Genomic DNA, 27362 nt, shown 5'->3' with positions numbered 1-27362 from the left:
GAGCGGCAAGCCGAGAGGGCAGCGGACGACGACGACGCGTCTGCCTAGCTCTGCCCCTCTCGCCCCCGAGTCTGCTCGTTTGCCTGCGGGTGGCGATGTCTTCCCCTCCGGACAGGGCGGCGATCCCTCGTCTTCTCCAAGGCTCCCTTGGCTTTCCTCCTCCTGATCATCCCCTCCTTGTGCGTTGAAGCAGCCATTTTTCATTCTGCGGCAGCCAGCTTGTGAGATCACCAGCCGCCAGGAAGCCGGGTCCCTCCTCCTCCTCATCCACATGCTAAATGCCCTCACTCGTGAACCGTCGTCAGCAAGAGTAGCGGCAAACTTTGGGAGTCACCCCTTTCTTTTCTCCTCCTCCCGCCCCTTCTGCAAACCGCTTTCCTGATGGGCAGCAGCAGCAGCAGCTGCAAGCACCATCTCCTCCGTATCAGCCCCATTCCGGCTACGGGGCATTGCTGGGATGCAAGCGCGGGACGCACGCAGCAGCAGCAGCAACCCCGCGCTGCCGCGCTGCAGAAGCCGCTCCGGGGGGGTGCTCTCTCCCTGTTTCCAGGCAGGACTGCAGCTTAGGCGGTGCTGCTGCGGCTCCCTCTGCGCTTGATCTGTCCCTCCTCCTCCTCTCTGTCTGTCTTACGCGCGCAAAAGGGAGGGGGGGAAGCCAGAGGAACGAATCCCTGCTCTTGAGCGCTGCCGCTGCCGCCGCCGCCGCCGCCTCGTCTGCTGAGTCATGGATTGAGGGTCCCTCTCGCTCCTCGCGGAAATCACTGACACGTCTCGGAACTGTGTCCGCTGCAGCCATTAGGAGCCCTCATTCCAGGGCCACAAGGACCACGGAAGGATGAACGTCTTCCTCCTCCTCCAGCCGTCTGCATAGGCAAGCTTGCCCTTTGCTGCGTTCTTTTCCCCGGCTCCTGAGTGTCCTCCAGGCTCGCACTCCTCCTCACCCCTTCCTTGCCCCCCACTCCCACGCCGGCCCAGAAAATAAAAAGCCCCCCCCCCCGTCTCACTCTCTCTCTCTCTCGCGCACGCTTCAGCCATGATCGCCGCCGCTTTCTTAGTTTTGCTGAGACCTTACAGCATCCAATGTGCCCTCTTCTTGCTGCTTCTCCTGCTGGGGACCGTCGCCACAATTTTATTCTTCTGCTGCTGGCACCGTAAGCTCCAGAAAGGGAGGCATCCGATCAAATCCGTCTTTTCAGGGCGCTCCAGGAGCCGAGGTAAGAGAGAGAGAGAGACGCAGTGCCTGCCCGCCTTTGCTAAAGGAATTTAGATTCTGAAAGGGGAGGGAGGGTAACAAGGGAATTCCCCCGCCGCCTGCCCAAGCTGTGATGGTTTGTGGAGGACGGTGTTTGTTGCTAGTAGGACGTTTCGCCTTTGGATTCTCCCCCCCCCCTTTATATTTAGGATAGGGCTTTTAAGAGAAGCAAAGCAACCTGGTCTCCACCCCATCCCTTAACTGAAAGCTTAAGCCGCTGGCTGGGACACCCCCACCAGGTTGCTCAACTACACTAGAACTTTCCCATCAACTTCTAGGAGGGGAATTAAATATACATGCTGGCTGCTAGGGTTAGCTCTGCTTGGAGCTTTCAGATCACTTCAAGGTAGGGTGGCTAGGATGGGTGGTGATTAAAAAAAACACCCCAACCCACCATCCAGCAAGTAGTTCTGTAGAACTTAAATGACTCTGAAATGGAAACTGGTAACAGTCCTGTCTTCCCCGCCCCCTTTTCCTTTCCAGATGCTGTAATGAAAACCCATCACTTTCGTTCCGAGGTAATTTATTTAGCACGCAATCTCAAGGTCAGAACAAGTTTTCTTACCACAATACAAATCACTTTAAATATATATTTATGTTTCTTTCAGGGCACCTGCCACCTATATTTTTTTAAGAGTTGTGCATGGACACCTTAGAATTGCAATAATGCTTACATATCCTAATATCCTTAACTAACATTGTTTTCTTGTTAACTTAAGATATTAATTCTTCCTGTCTTTATGTTGGTATGAACTGATTTATTCTGCAAGGCAATTAAACAGATCCAGCTATTAATCATAGCAATATAGAGGCAAAAGGTTCAGATGCATACATAATTTGGCTTTTGCATGCTTCGTCATCAGCCATTGGTCATTTTTTGGCACCCTACGGATGTATGTCGTAAGCTTCGTATGAAAACCCAAGTAAAAGGAGTGCTGGAAAATTTTAAGGAAATAGCACAGGACTCTCTGCAGCAGCTTTCTCCAACTTATGCTGGCTGGGAATGGAGGCACAACACATCTGGAGGGCACCGAGTTGGGGATGGCTGGTCTAAAGGAATGAAGATTGCCATCTTTTGAGAGGGGCCATAGCACCTGCTTTGCATGCAGAATGTCCCAGTTTCAATCCTTGGTGTCTCCAGATAGGGTTGGAAAAACTCCTGCCTGGAAAGCTGCTGCCAGTCAGTGTTGATAATATTGGGCTAGATGGACCAATGGTCTTTCAGCTGTGATCATCCTATATCTATAGAATAAGGGCCTCCAAGTATTCAATTATCGGCAAGTTCTCCCCCACACTCCGCCCACACCACCTCCTAATAAGAGACAAGCAACATCGTACATTCCACAATCTGGCTCCTATGTTCACTCACTAGAATGCTTTGATTGCAAATGAAAAACCTTACACAGTCAGACATTCCTGGCTTCTTGCAACAGATTTAAGTAAACAGAGCACATCTCATCTTCTCACGACCACTCAAGGTTATTTGGTGCTTCTGGCATATAATACTTTTTTCCAATGGACTGATTTTTTTGTCTTGCATTTGTACATTAAGAACGTTCTTTCAAAGCAATGTGCTGAGGATCCTATTCTAGAGAGATACATTCTTTATAGAACTGTCCCTTTCTTACATGCTAGTGTTCAAGGACAACTAATTCCCTATTAAAATAGTAGCCAAATCCACTGGAAAATTAAAATATTCATCAAGTTACATTTTTCTCAGTGTAAAGTGGCTGATCTACACCTGTAAACCTAAGCTTCAGAACTGAGCCTGGAGTTTGGATGGAGGCTTTATTTAACATTTCCAGTTCAATCAATAATAAGTTAAACTACAGATACTATGATTATTATTATTATTTCTATATGTCATGTAGCCAATGCTACCCATGGATATGCAGACATAAGTGCTAACAAGTTCAATGGGGCTTACTCCTAGGTAAATGCACACAGCTTTGCAGCCTTGCAATATGATCCTAAGCATATTTACTCAAAAGTAAACACACCCACCCCTGATTTCAATGGAATTTACGTCCTTGGAAGTTTGGCTAGTATTAAAGGCTTAACTACTTGATATGCAATCTTAGCCTCACTTACTTGAGAGTAAGGCCTGTTGGACTCAGTGAGACTGATTCCCAAGTAAATATGCATAGGATCGAACTACACTGGCATAATCTACCCAAAGTTAAGAATTTTTAAGTCGCATTAATTTGAGTGGGAGATTTAAGCAGTCAAGGGAATTTTCCCCATTGAAATAAGTGGCAACTGAAAGCATTATAACTGGCTAGGTCTTGCTCTTAATTTGAAGTAGTCATATTGAGTTTATTAGGACTAGTCACTGATAAGTGATATGAGTGGTGAAGTAGTGCTGCATATTTTATAAAACCTTTCCATATGTAATTTGTTATACATAGGTGTCATATATTAAGAGTGCAATCCTATGCACACTTATAAGTACGTCCCACTGAGTAAACCTTTATATGATTGAACTGCATGAGTTGTTCTGTTGGGAAAGGGCTAATTAGTAGACATAGTAAATTATAATATTACTAGTATTTATGATTAAATTAATAACAGGGCTGGTTTTGCCTTATCTCAAATTAACCAGCTGGAACACACATTTGTCACTTCTAACAAAAAAGTTTCTTTCATATTTAATTGCTTCACTATAAAATGTGCATAACATTATTTTTTCACATTACAAATCCTTGAACAGTATTTGGGAAAGCCTTTGAACAAAAAACAAAAAAAAAGAGCAAAATCAGTCTTTTATTAATGCAACTTCCTATTTTTTAGAAGGAATAAGTAATTTTGCAACCACAGAGTTCATATATATATGATACAGGAAATTACGTCCTGGCTTTGAACATTACTTATTAATCTCCTGAGATCTAATTTCAAACTCGAGTTATATCACCCATATATTTTGCATGGATTTTGTCTCCAGAGAATAACGGTCAACATAACAAAACTATTGGCATGTGCTAAATGATGGGCATTCTGTCACAATGAAAATCAAGCTTAGGGCCTGCACCCCATTCCTTTCAGGGGAAATTCTCCAAGTAAGTGAGCTGCAGACCACAGCTTTGAAGCTGTAACATCCTGAGTCTGTACTTCAGTAGCTTCTCTAAGCTGGAGCTTTACTGGGCTCTGCTCATGTTATGATTATCTAAGCAATTTAAATATTGACAACCAACGTAAATAAATTAAGTTATATGACAGGCAGGTTTATTATAAATATATTTTGGAAGAATTCTAGAATTGAAATTTTCAGAGTAAAAAACAACAACAGGACGTCTCAAGATGTTCAAAAATACCATTCTACAAAAGCTTATGTTGCAATAGATCTGTTTGCCTTTAAGGTGCCACAAGACTATTGGTTGATTTTGCTGAGGTTTCTATGTCTCCCCAAACCCAGCAGCATTTGGAAATGTGGGGTGGTGGCACAGAGGTTCACAGCATATGAGGGATGGATGAGTCACATGGCAAGTACTTCCTGAGGCAGGGATTGCATATCATGGGGAGGCTGAATCCCCGTGGTAACTTTGGGCAGGCCCAGAATCCTGGTGGTGAATATGGAGGTCAAATCCTCTCGATGATCATAGCAGAGGAGTAAGTCACTGTAGCCAAAACTAAGGGATGCCAACTTTCCCTTTATTTGCCAGCCTAGCGACAAATGAAATGTAGAGAAAGTGACATTTGTAGCAATAGAACATGATGGCAAGTCTACTGTACAGGGTGGGGGTTGAGGTGTTGGCTCACCAGCCCTTCCGTCCTTCTCCTAGTGGCTCTTCAGGAAAAACTAGTTGCTGACCAGGGCCATAACGTGTGCTCTGCCTCTTATATCCAAAGGAGTATGGTCAGGATTGCAGCCTGTGTGAGACACGCACACACCTTGATTATTTGTATTTGTAATTGAGTCCCTTAGTGCTGGTTCCTTGGAATGGAACTTACTTCCTAGGAGATTTGTCTGGCATCCCAACTTTAGCCAATAGTTTCCAAATACCAAGTAAAGCAAGATCTAGTAATTCCAAGGGAAAGAGCTCTTTCAAGGACATTATACTGACCATTGCTTTGTTTGATGTCTCTAGTTCTCTCTTTGTTTCTTAAACATATAAACTGATTCTGAAAACCGCTGCAGCAGCACAACCTTTGTGAAAGGTAAACTGTTTGAAGACTTCAGCCTTAGGCTATAATGCTGTGCAAAGGGCTGCTTAAATCCCATGGACTTCAGATGGGATTTAATCAGCCGAACTGTGTGCAGGAGTGCAGCCTTAGGCAGTTGGCAGCCAAATCCCATGGACTTTCAAGGAGACTTGGGTTCCCACGCACCATGGAGGATAGATTTATCAAAGGGAAGACATGCAAATGAGGACAGTTCCTGCTCCTGCAGCTTTTACAGTTATGAAATGTATTTGTGCAAACACAACTCACAATAACCAGTACAAGGATCTGAGGATCTCCCCCTGGAGATTGAATTGCCAGACCACAGCTGTCCAGGGGATGCAGGACTGTTGAAGCTCATACACACAGACCCAGTTTGCATGACATGCCAGGCTCACCATGGGTTGTTTTGCCCCTGATGCACTGTGGCATGTGCTGGGCACCATTTTGAATATGCGATCCCAGATGGACTGAGTTCATGTGACACACCGACAATGTGACCACCCACAATGGGTGAGCATGTCATCCGAGCCTGGACAGCTCCCCACAAGGTGGGTTACTTTTTTGAAACAAGCCACGGCGACAACCAATGGCTTGTTCTAGAGACTGCTTTACCCACGATAGGTTGGTGTGTTGTCCAAACCCGGGACACCCAATCCATCGTGGGTTGAGGGAAGCCGCCAGTGAGTCGCTTGGCAAGAGCAGCAAAAACCTCTGCTGCTTGTCTTGATCACTCTTCATGATTGCAGTCAAGCTGTCTCAAGCCTCCCTCACCAGTGGCAGCCCCTCGAACAGTGCCCAGATGGCTGTTTGGAGGCTCTGTCACTGGTTCCCCGCCTTTTTTTTTCATGTTCCGGCCATTTGTACAAATGGACTTTTTGGAGGTCAGTCTTTCGCTATGGCAAAGAAATTTTTTAAAAGAGGAAAAGCAGCTGATGAGAGTGAGGATGAAACTGACCAAGACATTGACAGAATGGGGAAAGTAGTGAAAATATAATGCAGGAGCAGTAAAATGTGGGGGGAATGGAACAGCAACGCTATAACCCCAGCAGCTGTCAGTCACTCGATCGGAACAGTACTATAGCATCATTAAGAATTTTTTTTAAAGGGAAAAGTGCTTCACATTACTGATCCTCAGGGGATCCCCATGATTTTAAGGGTGGACCAGACCCTTGGGGGTGTCCTCCTTGTAGTGCACCCCTCTCCAAGTTTGCATCCCCTCTTTTTTCATAGAAAACTGTGCCCCCCCCCTTTTCACTCTGATCAGAAGGGAAAGGTGGTATTTTAAAAAATGTCTTCATGGTGCTATAGTGCTATTCCACAATAGCACTATTCCAAGAGACCAACTCCTCCCCCGCCCCCCGGGAAAAAAAGCCAGTGACTGAAAAGGGATAGCAAGCGCAGTGGGGAGGGGCTCAGGATGGGCAGACACGACAGGTTCTGCTGCACAGGACTAGGATACTGGGTAGAGGACCGAGATGGAAGAGCTAGCATGTAGCGATGGGCTAGCATGTAGCGCGAACACACCTATGGAGGGGTTGCTGTGTCATATGAACCCAGCCATTGTGGGTTATTTGAGGGTTAAACAATCCTCACACAATGCTACTAGACACTGAGGGTTCTTTGATCCTCAAATAACCCATGCTGGTCAGGTTCGTTTGATATGGCAACGCTCCCAGTGTGCTGCGCGAACTGGGTGATATTCACTTAAGTGACCAAACATCCACCAGAGATATTGAGTTCCCTTTCTATGGAGTATTTAAGGTGGCAGAGCAAAAAGATGGCACACACAGACCCAGTAGTGTGTGAGGCTTTCTGAAAGAGGTATACTTTCTGTATGCATGCTTATTGTTTTGAATGGACTGTGAGGAACAAGTTCAATAGATAAGGGCAGGCAATAAAAGCTATGGGGTCTTATACAGCCTGCTATGGCTTCCTGTTGCTCTCAGCCACTTAAATGTGTGTATGCAGTCACAGCGATAAGGTGCAAAGGGCCACTGGAAGTCTGGTATTACAAGTCCATGAGTGCACCATATGTACCTATACCTCCACCATGTGATCCAAGACTGTTCCAGCTGAAGACAGCGATTGGGGGAATCTCCAAAGTACAAAAGGACGAAGAAACTTGTGGGCAAAGTAGTCCTTCAGTTACTCTTCAAACAAGGTCTGGCATTACAGGCTTTATCAAGGTCCCCTATGCTGCTTATCACATGGCCTTGTGAAGCATGTATCTCAACATTAGTCCCTTATGCAAAACAACGCCAACACAATGTGTCAAGATAAACTGGCCAATTTTTGATGATTTCATGTACTAGGACTAAATTCAGATGGTGCAGTAAGTTACACATTTGGCAAAATCATGCAGTCAACAGGGTTTACTATGAGTCAGGATTCATCTGGAGCATGGTTTAGTGTCTGGGCTTTAAAACAGGAAATAATTAGTGGGACCTGCAACAAAATGTTGCAGTGTGGAATGTTCCTGTTCAGGGTTCCATCTAGGCTGCCATACCCTTTTGTAGGATACTCTATTCCATTCCCCCTTCAAACAGTCAGCCAGTGTTTCATGGCTACTCAGCATGCTCAGTCTTCATTGGGTTGCTTTTGTTTGCTTTTTCTTTCTTAGGGGTTTTCCCCCCTAAAGTTTTTGTTGTGCTTCAGCAAAGCTTGCGGTTCTCCCAAGCCTCTTGAGACCACCCACTGGTTTGTAGGTGGTGCTGTTTTGGCTACATAAGGAACCACAGTTACAGAACTGAGTTTGTTGTTAGTCTGTGTGGTGATGGTAATAATAATAAAACACTGGCCAGTGTTTACAGCACAAGACAATCTGTTGTAAAATCTCTGCAGACATTGCTATAACTCTTTGAAGAAGGCCCAACAAAATACCAAAACACGTTAGGCTTTTCATCAATGAAATTGTTTATAGCATCCTGAGACTGTTCTCTCAATTTGTGCAGGCCGTGAAGATGCCCACCGTTCCCTTCAGCCATGCCCACCACCACCATGTACCCCCAACCCACTGCCACCTGCAGTTCTCAGGGGTAAAAGGTTTGCCTACCCCTGCTGCAAAGGATTGTTGTGTTAGATAGTGATTTATTTATTTAGAGTGTTTATCCCACTCCTCAGCCAAAAAAGGCCCCCCCAGGAGCTTACATATAGTCAGTAAAACAGGACAGTCCCTGTCCACAGGCTTACTGGCAGGGACTGCCTTGTTTTTCTGATCGGATGTAAGCAGGCATACAATCGAAAGAAGACACGACACACAAGGTAGAACGAATGGGGAAGGAAGAGGGAAAAAATTACTTAAGCAGAGCTGGTAGAATGGCCCTGCTCTCCCTCTCATCTCCCTCTGCAACAGCCTGCAAGAACTAAATTCTAATAAATACTAATTAGCATTATTACAATGACTGCCCTAAAAAGATATTTTTTCCATTTTAAGAGCTTTAATCTACCACATTAGGACATACTCTGTTATGTTCATTATGGAAAATCCTGCTGGAGCCCTTAACCCCTTTGAAAAACAAATTAACTTCTAAAATGCATTCCTGGTTCACCAGGCCGCTAAACAGTCCTTAATCCCTACGGGCACAAGCGGGGTGAAAATGATATGCAAAATAAGCTTCTTCCTCATCCCAGATGCAGCCACAGAAGGAGCCATTGGCTATAATCTGATCCTGCCAGTTAATTTCAATGGGGTTATTTATGTTTAAGGGAGGAGGAAGAGGAGAGGTGGTGCATTGTTGCTTAAATCTTGCTGCTCCAAAAACAAACTTCAACTGATTTAATCACTTTCTGGTTTGGGAAAAAGCTTTGGAGGTTCCAAATTTGTATCCACACCATAGGATCTAAGCGATCCTATGGACACTTACTTGACAGTAAGCCTAGGATTGGGCTGCATGTATTACCGCTTAGATATATTTTTAAGTATGGACAGTAGTATGTAAAACTATTAAATAAAATAACCAATAATTTCTTTTTACTAGAAATCTACAGCTAAAGTTTTTGAATCAGTAAGAGAAGGTCAAATGTAACAAACAAGATAACCTGGCCCTCCTCCAGTCTTTCTACTAACAGCATACAAGCCTTTTGTCCTTGGGATCTGTATGAGTGTTCCCCCCCCCCTTCCTTTTGCCTTCTTGGCTTTGTGGCTCTTATCTCCATCTTGCTTCCTAAGCCCCCTGTTTTCCCAGCCCTTCTAGAACATCGTGCTCTTCCTGTGTCTTCACTTCCTGTGAAGGTATTTTTCCCCCTCAGCAAAATCAACCTTCAGGGCTGGCCCAAGACATTTCACTGCCTGAGGCAAAGGACAAGATGATGCCCCTTCCCACATTCTACATACAGAAGATGACCGTATTGGCAGTTGAATCTTACTTCAACACTGGCAATGGGGTAGCATCCTCCACGCAAGCACAGCTAGCTAGCTTAGCAGGCATCCCTAAACTGTTTGCATCAGTGGACAAATTAGGAATTTTGAGAGAGTGTTATGGGTGCTCACAAAATGGCTGCCATGGTTGGGGGGGTTCCCATTCATAAAATGTTTGCCATGGTGGGCATGACCAGTCACAAAACACTCCTTTCCCAGAAGGCAAACTGGTGAGAATAAAAGAAAAGTAAGTTGCCCAAGAGCCTAAGTGTAGGCAGAGGAGGGGCCTGAGCTCCAAAATACAAAGCCACTCTTTTGAACCCAGATAAAGATGGTGCAGGAGGGCAGCCCTTCACTTTTCAGCATGCCAACCTCGCAGTTAAAAAAATGTAATTAAAAAAAATCTTAAGAAATAAAATAAAAATCAGGAGAGGCAGAGAACCTGGTAGACGTCAAGAAATATGGGCAGTGCAAGGAAGGCCATGTCACACTCCAGCTGAGGGGAATGGCTAGGAGGTGGACTTAGGAAGAATACCTGGGGTGGGGGTGGGGGACTGCCACTGTTGTCCTCCCACATCCCCAGTATCTGCCGCCTAAGGCAGCTATCTCATTCTGTTTAATGGTAGGGACAGCTATAGTCTCCTCTCTTCCCTCCCCCCCCCATTAAATGCTCATTGGCTTATCAGTAACCTTCTGCTTTTTTTCACTGTGAAGTGTTTTCATGGCAATAGACCATATAGCTCCCACTTCAGGGAATTTTGATTTAGCAGGATTGGTAGTGACAGGATTTTGCTCCATGTGTAAAGGAACCAACATTTGATTCTTTACTATCCTAGTTGTGGCAAGATGACAGCATATATTAGCTCTAGGTTGAAGAAATGCACTTTAGTAAAGTCTATGAAATGTACGTTTTACATCTGCTGCTTTGCCTGTTGAAGAGTTGCTGTCACTGCAGGAGATGACATCTATGTATTCATTTTGTCATGTAGATAAGACACTCATATGTTTCTGGTGCTAAAAATAGGTCACCCAGAGAAGCAAATGCACATAAAAATCCTATCAGTAATTTTGATCATAAAAAACTCAAACTGCCAAATGTCAGTAGGTCAAATGTCATAGGTCAGTACATCCCTCCCCTCCCCTCCCCAACTTCACTTGAAAACGAGTAACTTCCTGGTGCATGCAAAAAAATGGCATAATGTGTGACCCATTATCACAGTCAACCCACTTTCTGATTAACAGGGCAAACAGCTAAAAATATCATTCTTGATGCCAGTATAGAATGATAATGAATAGCCTTGGAAGTCTTGTGCTGTAATTCAGTAGAAGAATTCCAGGGTTATTTATAAGCTCCTGAGTGCATGTACAGCTCCAGTGAAAAGAAAAATCAGCAAAGCCTCTAAGCTGAATTATAGTTCTGTGTTTGATTTGCGGGAAGCACATTCAGAGAGCGACAGAGAGAGAGAGAGATGCAAGCCTCTGTCTATTCAAAGGGCCATCTCTTAGTTCCCAGTGGATTGAACCAGTTGTATCTGGACACATTTTACCCCTAGGGTTTTAGAACTGTATTCCATTAAGCACTTAAGGTTCAAGGAGCAAGGTCAAGAAAAAAGCAATCAAGGATGAAAATAAAGCTTGTTACCCCATTAATATGTATAAAACCAACTATCGCTAGGAATTCTTACATACGCATCTTACACAAGGAATTATTGTTCCTCAGTTCCATATAAAATGTATGATGAGTGTAGTTTCAGACCATTGTACTGTGCATATGGCTGGCAAGATACAAGGAATAACTTTCAGATATAAGAGATAATTGCTCTGTCAATTACACATCAAGTTTATTTGTTATGGTGCATGTGATTCAGTTATGCAAATGGATAGCAAGATAAATAGATCAGATTTCCCCAACCTGGTGGCATCCAGGTGTTTTAGATTTCAACTCCTATCAGCCCCAGCCAGCATGGCCAATGGTCAGGAAAGGTGGGAGTTGTAGTCCAAAACATCTGGAGGACACCAGGGTGGGGAAGACTGAGAGAGAGAGATAGATAGATAGATAGATAGATAGATTGCAATTATATAGAGAGAGAGTGTCTTCCATAATGTACAGGGCGCAAAAAAGACTATCTGGAACTTACCCTGAGCAAGCTCCATTGAAAAATAAGTGACACACTGGATTAATGGAAGATGAATCAGACCATAAGATACTTAAACAGTCTGTGGGCACTAATACCATACTGCATAGAGAATAGTAAAGTACTGGTCCTTACCACTAAGTGAAGCAAGATGGAAAAGCCACTGATTTTTCTGCCCCTTTGATAGCTCTGCATGCTTGTGTGCAATGACAGCGGCTTTGCGTATCTCTTGTGGGCATAGACTGGCTGCCCTGTCAGGTAACAGCAGATAGGGCAGATCACATCTGGTGGCCTAGGGATTGTGAATATGATTTAAAGGCCATGTATAGAAACATTAAACAAAAAGTTTTAAGGATCTGTAAATTGCAAGGGGGCACAAAGTAATGGCTGGAGTGTTAACTAAATTGCCTTCCCTGCTATACAAACTGTCTAAAACGGACACAACGGACAGGCACATTTCCCTGCAAATTGGGCCTCTTGTGTTTATCTCCCCAGCACAGTCACTATTCCCCTAATTATAAATGCAGCCGTTATCTTCACAGTGGCTGTCTGGACAAAGGTGGCAGGAAACAAAGCTAGGTTCTTATTATTCTTTTAAATGACAATATATCACTAAGTGACAGAAACAACATTAAAAAAGATGAATGTTTTAGAACTGGTGTCACAGAGTGCCTAAGGCTGCAATCCTGTACCCAGCCCAACTGAACTCATTAGAACTTACTTCTGAGTAGACATGTATAGGATTGCACTGTAAGAGACTAAGCTGTGCATCAGACGGTCTCTGGTTAAAATCTTGTCTTTACCATGAACTCACTGTGGAATTGCTGTCTGCCAGCATCAGCCCTTTATCTGCAGTAAGGGAATGATAATGATAAAGGGAGCTCCAAAAATGGGGTGAACCCTAGATTACCCTTAAAGCCACTTGGAGAAGACTTGGGGAGGGGAACCCCCAGGGGTAAGTTCCATACTTCAAATCCTGGGAATCAGGTTGCTAAGAGTGCGATCTGATCCCTTTTCCTCAATTTGACACCTGTTAGTGTGTGCAAATTTCCCACTAACAGGTTGGAAAAATAGGACCAGATCACACCCTTAGCACAGTTATCCTCAAGTTCAAAAGTGTGGAACTTACCCTTGTGGATAACCCCGTTCCATTCCACTCCTCCCTGAGTCTCCCCCAAGTGAAGTTACTCCAATTTGCAGTAAAAGAGGAGCTCCAAAAAATGGGGTGGACCCTAGATCACCCTTAAAACCACTTGAGGGAGACTTGGGGAGGGGTGGAATGAAAGGGGGGATCTCCAAGGTTAATTCCCACACTTTAAAACTGAAAAATAGTTTTGCTAAGGAGCCGATCTAGTCCCCTCCCCCCCCACTACCTGTCAGCTGTCAAAGCTGTCAAACTAGTGTATAGGCAGCCCTGTCTTGTTACATACAATTACCTTGTATGTTTCCTAGTACACTTTGTTCCCTTTGACAGCTAAAGCATACAAGGATATAGACAAGGCAAGGCTATATATTGTTTGACAGCTGCAATTGTGTTCCTCTGCAATTGTGAAAAACTGACCTCCCCACAAATAATTACAAAGACATTTGCACACCTTCTCGGTGGCAAAAAAACCCACCATTCGGCCCTGTTTTGCACAAAGGTCGGGGCACAAAACAGTAATAATAATAAAAACCTCAGATTCCGACCAGGGTCACGATTAGACCAGGGAGGGGGACTTGGAGGCAGACAAGATGGATTCTGCTGCCATGTCCCCTGGGATACGTGCTGGAGCTGGCTGCAGGACCAAGGGGGAAGTGGGGGGAACAACCCATGGTAAGCCCAATCATTTGTTGGGCTCACTGTGGGTTGTTCCAGTGACAACCCACACTGCGTATCTTATTTCTCCGGGTGGGTTGCTGTGTTGTGCAAACTCACCCAATATCTTACCAGAGTAAAGTATGGGAAATGCTCTGAATTACAATCCCCATCATCCACTGCCAGCATGGCCATTGGCCATGCTGGCAGGTGCATGATGGGAGTTGTAGTGCAACACATCTGAAGGGCACCAGGTTGGGGAAGATTGCTCCTTCCAGTACACCACTCTAGCTCCCCTCATTATGACAAGTAAAAGGATTATTAGATGTAGTTGAGCTTGTTACGTTTTGATAATAAAAAACTGCACTACTTTCCTCATCTGATTTGTAGGCTCTTCCTTCAGTTGGCACAGTGCTGTTCTTGTTATTAGTTCTAGTCACCCTTATATGCCAAATCCACTAAACAGCACACAAAATAGAATTAATACAGGTAATGGAGCAAGAGCTTTCTTTGTTAGATGCTGCGTCTCTTGCTGATTTCCCGTTCATTCAACCAACAATATAGGATCCGGTGCTGGGGAAAAGCAAAACAGAAACACTTTATGCATGGTATTCTTTGCAAATGCTTTCCCCATTATACCTTGTGACCCTGACGTTCTTACAGTAAAACCATGAAGCTTTATGAATGAGGAAATAATGTTGAGTCATAGCTCTGCTGATGCATTGTGTCACTGGCGTAACATTGGCCTTGGTGAGCTAATGGGTGCAGGAAGAATGTGCAGTAATACCTCTCCCAGCGGGTTCTCTTAACCTCAGTGAGTTTCGTGACAGAATGCTGAACTTTTGCTTCGTCTTGCGAAATTAGGCACTCCCCCTTTGGTAGAGATCAGCAAGGGCTGTCCATTGCAGAGCAATGAGATATTTTATGCCAGGGGTGTTGAACCTCTTCATGCCAGGGGCTGAATTCCATTTCTGAGATGCTCTCAGAGGCTGCATTCCAGTGGTGGGTGGGGCCAAAGGCAAAAGGGGTGGGACCAAAATGCCAGAAATACCAGCATATTGTAGCTTGAAGCTCTTCCTGCCAATAACTAAATATTAGGAGATGCATTTCAAGCTTCGGATATGGGGAACCAACTGCACAAATGCTAGGAAACCACCAAATGATCAGTGGTCCAAGGGAAAGGGGGCGTGGCCATTCTGGGAAGCCGATTGGCACCCTAGGTGGACTGGAGCTGTGTTAGGCAGCACGAAATACAAATTCGTGAATTTGGTCCAGGCCTGAGGTTCTGCACCCCTGCCGTATGGAGCTGTGTTAGGCAGCACGAAATACAAATGGAACTTTTGGAATTCAATGAGAGCCAGTGTGGTGTAGTGGCTAGAATGTTGGACTGGGAGTCTGGAGATCTGGGTTCTAGTCCCCGCTCGGCTGTGGAAGCTCACTGGGTGACTGTGGGCCAGTCACAGACTCTCAACCCACCCTACCTCACAGAGTTGTTGTTGTGAGGATAAAATGGAGAGGAGGAGGATTATGTACACCGCATTGGGTTCCTTAGGAGGAAAAAGGCAGGATATAAATGTAATAACAACAATAACACTACTCTGCCTGTAGCATATTGATCTCTCTGGTTCATGTGAACAATGCATTCTGTATTTTTCTGCCTTGATCGAGTATAATTTTTGATATGCCTGGATTATCGCATGTAAGGGGTGGGGTGAAAATATAAGGAAATAAATAAATAATATTTAACAAAAAATACAGAAGCAGTCAGCGGTCTAGTTAAGCTGAGTTGCTGGATTCAATATAGGGCAGACCAGGTAAGGACACTGTGAACAGTGGAATAGAAGAGCTCCTTTCTTTGTATGGGAGCAGTTTCTCTTATCGCAACAGCATTGTGATGTGGAAGAGACTGCAGCTTCCCACATTATCTGCTCTATGTAACAGTTAAAGAAGCTGTAGTCCGTAGGAATTTGGCAAGGCTATCAGATCCAAGTATCACCCCTGCAGCTTTCATTTTTGTTTTTAAAACTATCAAAGGCCATTAGCTACACAAAAATCTAGAGGGGTGGCCGTAATGTCACTTGACACAACACAGTAGTATCCCCGTAACAACATTGATTGGTTGATTTGATTTGTACCTCTGGTTGATTTGATTTGTACCTCGCCTTTCTACTAAGAAAATGGTGCTCAAAGCAGCTTAGGATGCAATCCTATGCATGTTTAGACAGAAGGAAGTCCTACAACTCCCAGCATTCCCCAGCCAAGAATTCCCCAGGACTTCTTTCTGTCTAAAGATACATAGGATTGTGCCCTTAGTTTCCCAGGACTGTCATGCAGCTTCTATTTCACAACTGGCAAAGGAGAGGATAAACACTATGGAGGAAAAATAACATTTCCCCAGGCATGAAATATTGCCATTTAAGTATACAAAACAAATGGGATTTTTCAGCAACAAAAGTGCAGTTTTGCTGGAATTAATCTAATTGGCCATTACAAATGAATAACAGGTGCATGTTTATTGCACTATCATATGATAGTCTGTAAAGGCTCTAAGCTGCCATTTCTGTCACAGAAGCCTTTAATCTACAGCCATAGATTTCAGCCTTCCAGCCATCAGGTTCATTCAACCATTCATGTTGATTTGTTTGTTACACAACTCCTGTGACTCTGCTGGGGACTCCATTATAAAGTATTCTGGAGCATGTTCTAGGGCACACCCACTCTCTTTATTTTAAAGCTGCAATCCTATGCACACACGTACATGACAGTAAGTGGGACTTCCTTCTGAGTAAATATGTATAGGATTGTCCGGCAAGGCATCCATCCTGCCTGTGGTATTAATTGTGCTTGCAGCTGTATTCTCCCATAATGTGTGTGCATACTTGGTGGCAAAGAATGTTGTTAATGAATTCTTAAAAGTGCCTCAGGGCATATCTGTACTACAGAGTTAAACTAGTCACACCAGGGAACATAGAAAATTATACTTCTGTGATGGAGGAGCTTAGGGATTGCTAACAGAGCATTCTCAGCAGCGCCTACACTAATTTACAATTTCCAAGATTCTTTGGCAGATGCCACGAGAATTAAGCCAGTATAAAGTTGATACGTCTGTTGTAATGCAGATATAACCTTACTAGTTCATATATTTAGATTCTAAATTTTAGTAACTTCTCAGTTGTAGTTTCTCTCCTGTTTTGCACTCAAGTGTCAAGGCCATTGTCTTATGGCTATGTTCTGTAATCATCTTAAAATGGAATACAGAGGAAGTTTTTAGAGATGTGCCTGCTTCTGAGGCGTGTGTGCACGCGTGCATGCGCATTAGCTAAAATTTGAGAAGGTGCTTGGCAACAACACCTATGGCTTTCTTGGAGATTGGCAGTGCTATTATCTTTCCCACCATCATTTATATGTAATAAATAAATAAAAAATTAAATGTAGTAAATGTAATAAATAAATAAAATTAATATACTAAGAGTGAACTCAGTTCCTTTAGTGCCAGCCCTTATGTAGCCAAAATCATCCCTTTATTTATTTATTTATTTATTTATTTATTGCATTTATGCCCCACCTTTTTTCCTCTTGCAAGGAACTCAAGGCGGCTTACGTTATCCTCCTCCTCTCCATTTTATCCTCACAACAACAACCCTGTGAGGTGGGTTGGGCTGAGAGTGTGTGACTGGCCCAAAGTCACCCAGTGAGCTTCCATGGCCAAGTGGGGACCCAGATCTCCCAGCTCCTAGTCCAACACTCTTGCCACTACACCAAACTGACTCTCCAAACCATGCACAAAAGGGAGGTATCAGCAGGTTTGGTGGAACCCCAAGGTTTGCAGAAGTAAAAAAATATTTAGGGAAAAAAGTAAACATGTTAAGGGAGGAACACCCCTCTCCAACTATGTGGGGTCAGGGTGTGGGACACACACACACACACACACACATGAAAAACTGGAAAACAGGGTGGGGCGGGTGAATGGAATGGATTATCCTGGAAGAGGGTAGGATTCCAGCTAGCCAGCCATGAACAGGAGCAATCCACTAGTGCTGGTAGTGAACGACGAATCCAATGTTCTAAAGATCAACACACCATAGGAACCTGGAATGTAAGATCTATGAGCCAGGGCAAATTGGATGTGGTTATTGGGGAGATGTCAAGATTAAATATAGACATTTTGGGTGTCAGTTAACTGAAATGGACTGGAATGGGCCACTTCACATCAAATGACCACCAGATCTACTACTGTGGACAAGAGGACCACAGAAGAAATGGAGTAGCCTTCATAATTAATAATAAAGTGGCTAAAGCAGTGCTTGGATACAATCCAAAAAATGACAGAATGATCTCAATTCGAATTCAGGGTAAGCCATTTAACATCACAGTGATCCAAATATGCACCCCAACCACAGATGCTGAAGAAGCAGAAGTAGATCTGTTCTATGAGGATCCGCAGCACCTACTGGATAGTACGCCAAAAAAAGATGTTATTTTCATTACAGGAGACTGGAATGCTCAGGTGGGTGGTCAAACGACACCTGGAATTACAGGCAAGCATGGTCTGGGAGAACAAAATGAAGCGGGACATAGGCTGATAGAATTTTGCCAAGACAACTCACTGTGCATAACAAACACTCTCTTCCAACAACCTAAGAGACGACTTCATACATGGACTTCACCAGACAGTTAACACCGAAATCAGATTGACTACATCCTTTGTAGCCAAAGGTGGCGGACATCTATGCAGTTGGTAAAAACAAGACCTGGAGCTGATTGTAGTTCAGATTACGAACTTCTTATTGCACAATTTAGAATCAGACTAAAGAGAATAGGGAAGACCCACAGATCAGTTAGATATGAGCTCACTAATATTCCTAATGAATATGCAGTGGAGGTGAAGATTAGATTTAAGGGATTAGATTTAGTAGATAGGGTCCCGGAAGAACTTTGGACAGAAGTTCGCAACATTGTTCAGGAGGCGGCAACAAAAATGTCCCAAAGAAAAAGAAAACCAAGAAGGCAAGATGGCTGTCTGCTGAGACACTGGAAGCAGCCCAAGAAAGAAGGAAAGCAAAAGGCAACAGTGATAGGGGGAGATATGCCCAATTAAATGCAAAATTCCAGAGGTTAGCCAGAAGAAATAAGGAATTATTTTTAAACAAGCAATGCGCAGAAGCGGAAGAAGATAATAGAATAGGAAGGACAAGAGATCTCTTCCAGAAAATTAGAAACATCGGAGGTAAATTCCAGGCAAAAATGGGTATGATCAAAAAGAAATATAGCAAGGACCTAACAGAAGCAGAAGAGACCAAGAAAAGGTGGCAAGAATATACAGAAGATCTGTATAGGAAGGATAATAATATCGGGGATAGATTTGACGGTGTGGTCAGTGAGCTAGAGCCAGGCATCCTGAAGAGTGAGGTTGAATGGGCCTTAAGAAGCATTGATAATAACAAGGCAGCAGGAGATGATGGTATCCCAGCTGAACTGTTTAAAATCTTGCAAGATGATGCTGTCAAGGTGATGCATGCCATATGCCAGCAAATTTGGTAAACACAAGAATGGCCAACAGATTGGAAAAAGTCAACTTATATCCCCATACCAAAAAAGGGAAGCACCAAAGAATGTTCAAACTATCGAACAGAGGCACTTATTTCACATGCCAGTAAGGTAATGCTCAAGATCTTGCAAGGTAGACTCCAGCAATTCATGGAACGAGAATTGCCAGATGTACAAGCTGGGTTTAGAAAAGGCAGAGGAACTAGAGACCAAATTGCCAATATCCGCCGGATAATGGAGAAAGCCAGGGAGTTTCAGAAAAACATCTATTTCTGTTTTATTGACTATTCTAAAGCCTTTGACTGTGTGGATCATCACAAATTGTGGCAAGTTCTTGGTGGTATGGGGATACCAAGTCATCTTGTCTGCCTCCTGAGGAATCTGTATAATGACCAGGTAGTAACGGTAAGAACAGACCACGGAACAACCGACTGGTTTAAGATTGAGAAAGGTGTACGGCAGGGTTGTATACTCTCACCCTATCTATTCAACTTGTACGCAGAACACATCATGCGACGTGCTGGGCTTGATGAAGCCAAGGCTGGAGTTAAAATCGCTGGAAGAAACATTAACAATCTCAGATATGCAGATGATACCACTTTGATGGCTGAAAGCAAGGAGGAGCTGAGGAACCTCATGATGAAGGTGAAAGAAGAAAGTGCAAAAGCTGGGTTGCTGTTAAACCTCAAAACCCCCCAAGATTATGGCAACCAGCTTGATTGATAACTGGCAAATAGAGGTCGGACTCGACCTTGGGGGAGCTGGGGGTGGCGATGGCCGACAGGAAGCTCTGGTGTGGGCTGGTCCATGACATCATGAAGAGTCGGAAGCGACTGACCGAATCAACAACAACAACAACAACGTTGCAGCATTTTGTTGCAGGTCCTACTTGTATATATTCTAATGCTGATCTTCAGACAACAGTGTTTATGGTCATGTAGCCAAAATAACACCCTGGACAAGAGAGTGGTATAAGCAGACTCAGGGAAGTTTGCAGAAGTACAAAAAAATCTTTAGGGGGAAAAAAACCTTAAGGGGGAAAACACTCAAAACAGCCCAATGGGGGCTGAGCATGCCTGTATGTTGAGAGGGGAAAACCTGGTGGGAGGAAGATTGGGTCTCCTGGAAAAGGAGGAGGGAAGAAGAGACACAGGGTAGAGAGAACTGTTTCATTGACCTGGGTCAGACGAACCAAGTCAATAAGCCACCGTGGCTTCAATAGGCCATGGTGGATTGCAATTTATGCCAGGCAGTTTTTGCATGTTTAAGCTGCAGCTTGTCATGTCATCCAAACCCGGTGGGGTGGGTTGTGCAAGGGTTAAACAATCCTTGCATAACCCGTGGCCTGTTTTTAACCCTTGCACAGCCTACCCCGCCAGGTTCAGACTACACAAGCCTACCCATGCCACAGGCCACCATGGCTTTAAGTCACAGAGTTCGATCATGTGAACCCATCCAGTGTCTGGGTAGGTCATTTCCTGGCTCACACTGAGAAGCTATTTTTAAATTTCACCAGAGTGAAAGCTGCCATAGAAATCAATGGAGCAATCCAAGATTTTAATGCAGATTGATTGGGTATCAGTTTGTTTACTCTCCCTCCCACCACCCCAAAATAGATAATAGCAAAGAGAAGAGTTTTAACTCTTCCTAACTCAGTTCTTGATTAGTGTGAAACATTTTTTTAAAATAATCCTGCGAATGCAAGTTAGAACAGGAATGCCCACCTTTGATGCTAACCTTTTTTTCAATCCCGTCAGGTAACAGTCCAGGGATATACCGCAACTTTTTGTTGCAGGGCCCCACTTGTATCATTGTTTTTTGTTGAACCCAATCCAGGAACCATTACTCCATTAACTTAAATCATCTTTGAATTTCTGCCTTCTGCTTGCAAACATGAGTCTCCTAGTTTGTTAACAAAGAGCAGGCTTCCCACATCCTGGTGCCCTCCAGATATTTTGGACTACAACTCCCAGAATTCCTGACCATTGACCATGCTGGCTGGGGCTGATTGGAGCTGAAGTTCAAAACATCTGGAGGGCCCTGGGATGTTGACATAGAGGAAGGCACTGGATTCTTCCTAGCTGAATTATATTCCCCTTTCTTCAGTAGTACATTCCCTTGGTGTTTGTTGTTTTTGTTTTTACAAATTACCCTGCAAGGAACTGGTTAAATTGCTGAATTCATTTTGATTGCTTAGAAACTAGATGAAGTAATGTCCCTAAGATGTGCCCTTGTCAGCAGTTTAAATTGGGTGGGCTGGAAACCCAGGTGCAATATATGCTACTGACATCGATTCTAAAGAAGACAGGCTACATTAGGCCTTCATTGTAAAGTTGAACTGGTCTCCTGTTTAGTCTATGTATAATAACAGTTTACACATCTAAAAGGAGGAGGAGGCACTGAGAGATACAATCCTGAGCAATGTCCTTCTGTGAACCTGCTGACTGCCTTGTAGTTCTTTAACGCCTTGGCAGAGGCTGGAGCTGCAACTCACAAGCCGTACTGAAATTAATAATTTCCCATTGATTTTGGTGGGAAGCACCTTTAGAAACTGCAATGAAATTTTATGTTTTTAAGACCTAGACTTGTTCAAGAAAACAGGGAGACACCTCTACAGGAGGCGTATTTATATATTTATACAGCAGAATTAACTGTTTGGGTGAAAATGTCAAATGCATAGTGGTCTATTAGCTGAAAATCGCTATTGATTTTCCATAAATGTATACTGTTGAGTTGCTCTTTATGCCTTTACAAAGGTTTCCTCAAGCACCATTTATTAATTGTGTCATTTGGCTATCATTTGTCCTATTGGCCGACATTCACTGGGAAAAGCCCTTTAAGGGGTTTCAGTGGGACCTCCCTGCCGCTGTTCTGGAATGAGTGTTTTTAAGGATTTCAGCCTTTGCCTTTTGCCAATAATCATATCCACATAAAAGGAATGCCTTGATTGTGAAATGTAGTTTAGCATTCCACAATATGTGCTGTTTATAAGCACATGCTAGCAAACCCGCCGTCATTACGAGGGGTGGGTGTGGGGCTTCCGAGAGTCCTTTGGATTCACACCCACCGTCCTCGCCATTTACCCTCAAGCAACTCATCCTGTGCACTAGGCAGGGACATCTGCAGTCCCTCATTGAAGCCACTAGGCCAGGGAAGAGTGAGGCCAGGAATCTGCACTATGTGGTGGCGTCGCCCTCTCAGAGTGAGCGAGGGTGTCTGTCTTCAGCCTTCACTTGCCCTTCCAAGGGCTGTGGAGGGGCAAGCAGAATGGAGAGGAGGATGCAGCACGCCAGAAGCACAGTGTGACCCAGCGTTGGGGTGTGGGGAACTTGTTTACTGTCAGCATTATAAGTGCAGAGAAATAAAAAGGTGCTTGCTGCCTCTAAGGGCCCCTTTACACCAGGTGTGGAGAAATGTTTTCAACCAAGGGCCTCATTCTCTGACCTTTCAGGAGCCATTGTGGGGTGGGGGGGCCTCAAGTAAAAAAAAGTGGGTGGGGCCAAAGTAAAAAGGGTGGAGACAGTCTCACACACATCCACATGCCCATTCATAACCACTCATTCACACGCACACATGGCTGATCGGGCTGGCGAAGCAGGGAGCCTGAATGTTTGTATGGGGCTGGCGAAGCAGAGTGCTCTGTCCCTGCTTCACTAGCCATATCAGCTTCTGTACTGGCTCTCCTTCACCCTGTTTAGCTGACTGGGCTGGCGAAGCAGCTCTCTGTTTGCCATTGCTCAGCTGAGCAGTGTGAGTGTGTTAGACCTGCCCTCCCTGCAATCTTCCCCCCTCAGGAAACAGCTGAGGTGAAGAGGGAGCTGCTCTGTCAGGAGCCATAGCCTCAAGCAAGGTGCACCAGGCCCCTTTAGGCCAAGGGAGCAGGACTGCAGCTTCAAGTCGCCCCAAGGCCCTTGAAGTAGCAGCTTCCCATTGAGCTGCCTTCCCTTGCCCAAGGGATGGGGCTTCAGGGAGCGAAGGAGGCCTTGTCCAGGGCCTTAGCAGGCTGGTTGGAGGGGCCTGATGGGCTGGAGCAGGCCCATGGGCCGCAGGTTCTCTGCTGCTGTTCTAGAGCAAATGGCACTTAACTGAGGAGTGTCCTCAGTGTCTCCATTTGTTCAACTCCTTAATATTTTTTTAAATGCCATTTGTAGCCCATTTCACAACTTCCATGCATGATTTGCGGGCATGATTTATCCCATTCCTATAAGAGGATAAGGCTAGCATGAAGGATGTTATCAATGGCTACTAGTCCTGATGGCTGTATATTACCTCCAGTACCAGAGGCAAGTATGCCTCTGCATAGCAGTTGCTGGGTAACACGAACCGGAGGGAGGGTGCTGTGGCACTCATGTCCTGCTTGTGGGCTTCCCATAGGCATCTGGTTGGCTGCTGTGGGAACAGAATGCTGGACTACATGGACCCTTGGTCTGATCCAGCATAGCTCTTCTTATGTCCTTAAGGTGATAATTTGGCATGCGTGGAGCTGATCACAACTTCACACACACATCGTTTATTGAATGCGCACTGATAAACCTGCATTGTAAATGAGCATTGCAAATTTCCCCACAAATAAAAAAAAATGTGAATGTAACACTGGCCACACAGATCAGCCTTGGCAGCTTTACAAGTGAAGATGTGCTCTTTGGCGTATTGCAGGTGCTGAATGAATAGTTGAGTAGATAGCCCCTGTCACCCCAGGCAGTCGCTAAATCCATCCCTGCTGCCTGTGACAAAATTGAAGCTGACATAAGAGATGGAGTAGAGAGGAGACTATGGAATAGGATCATGAATAACAGATTATTAATGTGTGTTTTTTGTGATAGCTAATTATTTTCCTGTTACTGCTATTACCTCATAAATGTATGGTGTTACATATATTCAGTGCAATCTAACATGGTATCTGAACAAAAGTTGTTTTTGTAACTCTGAGAAGGTAAGCCATACAGGTATTTTCTATTCCTTGCAATTGCGCTGACTTTCCCCTCCTATCAACCAAATATAATCACAGAGGTTTTTGTTCTGTTTTATTTTCTATTTTATTTTCTGTCCAGTTTTTGTTTTTTTTGTGGTCTGGGAATAAGCAACTCTTTCTAAAAAGCCAGGAAACATACACAAAGACCTGGTGAAACAGATATGTGCATGGAAGAGGGAGTTGAATAGTACTACTAATTAGTGGTAGAATGGCTTGAGCTTTCATTGGATGGATGGTTCGCAGTGTTTCCCTTTCCTTTCCAACTGTTTCCTTCACAACAGTGCCTTATCGTTTATGAAACCTTTGCCCTCCTTCCCCCTCCATCACCCTTTGGTAACATTTTCTTTCAAAATGTGCACTCTAGCACAGTCTTTCATGACTGATTTTTTCAAGCAATGAGAGGCAGTACTCCATACAGCAGGAGTGAGGAATGTGTGGCCCTCCAAGATGTTAGTAGACTACAGCTCCCATCAGCCCTAGCAAGCATAGTGAACAGTGAGGGATTCTGGGAGTTACAGTCCAATAGCATCTGGAGGGCCACATGTTCCCTATCCCTGCCATACAGCAAGATACCGTTGAACCAACAAAACATTACATGGGGATGAAATAGAGTGCCATGGGCTCTGGATTGGGGTGAGCACAGTAGTAATGAACTAAAATCCTCCCTTGCCACCATCTTGGAAGGCCCTTACATTGTTCCTTAGACAGCGTTCATGTGTTTCCTAGTGACAGGATGACATGCTTGAGGTATACTCCTGAAACTATTTATTTTAGACAGTGCTATTCTCAGATTTCCTAACTTTCAGAATTCGTTATTGGATTTGTGGAGAGTGTTCCTTAAAAAAAATGTTGAAATGGCAGGGAGAGCCAATTTGCGCAATAGTTAGTAGGGTGGTTGCTATGGCCTAGGGATTCTGGGATATACTGAGAACAGAATCTGGGCCTAAAGCGAAAATGTAGCTGATGTTTGTTTTGGAGCACAAACAGAATAGTGCCATCTGAACTTCTTCATTTATTCTGTGGGGCTAAAAGTGTTCAAACATAGCTTTTGTCATTGAAATGAATGGGCATGGCTGTCAATGAAGGCAGAGATCAAGTTTAAAATATGGTTGCAGGAGGAAGCTAAGCAGGTCTGCATCTGACTGGTGAGTGGATAGAGACCACCAAGAGTTCCTATGCATACAGCCCTCGGCCCCATGGAGGAAAGTCAGGATATAAATAAAATAATAAAGTTATGGGTGCATAAGCTGGCATAGAAATGAAATGTGCTGGAATGACTTGTAGGGCACAGAAATTCTCCTTTGAACAACGGACATCTAAGCGACGTTTTGACAGCAGTGGGTATTATATCTGTTTATGAAAATGGTGTGCGTTTCATCAGATGTAGGCTACACATAACCAGATAAGGGGTTTCTACTTCCATTAAAGCAACTTGTGGGCACCTTGTGAGCCTCCAGATGTTTTGGCCTACAACTTCCATCAGCCCTAGCCAGCGTAGCCAGTGGTGAGGGATCATGAGAGCAGTCCAAAACATCTGGAGGGCCACAAGTTACCCATCCCTGCTTTAAAGACTGCCTAGCCTAGGAGTAAGGTAAAATTATACTTTTTAAATAAGAACTAACACACAAACACAAATGACATCAAGCCTAGTGGGATTTGACTTCCGTTTAACTCATCTTTCCAAATGTGGATGCCTGATAAAGACTGATGATTGCTCATCATATGATGATTGTTGCTTCATGTCCAGTTCCTGGAATCTCTGACTCAGACAGGATCTCAGATAATAGGAAAGACCTTTGCCTTTGACATAGGAAAGTTTCTGTCAGTCACAGTAGATAGCCCAGAGCTAGAGAGATCAGTCATCTGACTCAATATAAGACACCCCCTTATAGTCTGGATGCTTCTAGAGTTATTGCAGGATGGCTGCAAGCATGCGGGGAGCCAGTTGGCTGTTGCCAAAACACATCACCATTTAAAAAGACAAAAACCAGGCATAGTCTAGAATAGAGCAACAGGACTTAGCACATAGTGTAGGAAAACAGGAAGGATGACATTCAGAATTCTTTTAACCCTTTTAAAAACTGTAACAAAAAATAATGTTGGATTGAAGGTGGAATATTGAATCCAAACTATATTTGCAAATTGTTAGATTTATTCCTATCTTAGTTTTAAATATGACTATTCTTGCCTAGGCCAGTCTCTTGCTAGAATCAATGGGTTGGATCCAGATTTAGTCGGTCAGTTAACAAATATACAGCATAGTCAGGCTGAGAGATACATTTTAGCATTGATGATCCCTATTGATGATTTTAGCATTGATGATCCCGAAAACTGTAGCCAATTTTGTGTAAAAAAATTTATATCTAATCCACTGGGCTGCTAGGGCAAACATAGAAACCTTATATATAATATATTTATTTCTATCACCCCAAATTTAGCACATTTTCTCCCTACTGTTTAGAAAAGAAACTATCTCAATAATATTTTTCAAAAATGCCTAGGGGAATTATACAGATAACAATACAATGCATAATGAGCCATATCTTCCACCACTCCCTTGCCACAAATGCATAAATCACAGTTTACAGGTATTCCAGCGTATCTCCCCTCTAAATATGCTGTAGACATAGTTTGTAATCTCAACACAGTAAACGCATTCTTAATCATACAAACAGATAATTCAAAACAGTAATCTGGAAGGACATAATCAGATTTAACAGAATGATAAAATAGTGAAAATTGCATAGTTTGAAGATAACAAAAGGTCACACTCTTTATATTAACTTTATTTTTAATACACTGTTTTGCAGCTATAGCAGTAACAGTCCTAAAGCCATCATGAACCAATCTATACTTAGTTATGTGGGGTTAACATTTATGAGCCCTAGTTTGTACAGACATTTGCTCCGAATAGCATTTTTGGGGTAACCATGTGCCATAATTTCAGCCACTACAAAAACAAACATGAATTCTGAACAATATTGAAGAAGACTCAACCACAAATCTAGTCATGGCAATAAGAGTGTTTTGTGGTAGATTTGAGAGTGACCTAAAAAATAAATTTTGGATAGTTTCCAATTTGATATTTGCCTAACCCCATACTTCTGCACCATAGAACACTTGTGGGACAATTTTCCCAA

The 27362-nt window shown here is 43.7% G+C and overlaps 1 protein-coding gene across 1 annotated transcript in view; it reads left to right on the top strand.

Moving 5' to 3' along the window:
* Positions 1-377: 377 nt before the first annotated feature.
* LOC146359210 (dystonin-like) overlaps positions 378-27362 on the top strand; it is a 422334-nt gene continuing 395349 nt past the window's right edge. Inside the window, exons 1-2 of the mRNA XM_084826836.1 lie at positions 378-1214; positions 1736-1770. Of these exons, the coding sequence (XP_084682962.1) occupies positions 1034-1214; positions 1736-1770 (216 nt within the window). The 5' untranslated portion in view covers positions 378-1033. The remainder of the gene's footprint in view (positions 1215-1735; positions 1771-27362) is intronic.

The sequence above is a fragment of the Heloderma suspectum genome, chromosome 1, assembly GCF_057233095.1.
Source record: "Heloderma suspectum isolate Gila_16-S chromosome 1, 16-S_ref, whole genome shotgun sequence".
Classification (NCBI taxonomy): domain Eukaryota; kingdom Metazoa; phylum Chordata; class Lepidosauria; order Squamata; family Helodermatidae; genus Heloderma; species Heloderma suspectum.
This window is presented reverse-complemented; position numbering and strand designations above follow the sequence as displayed.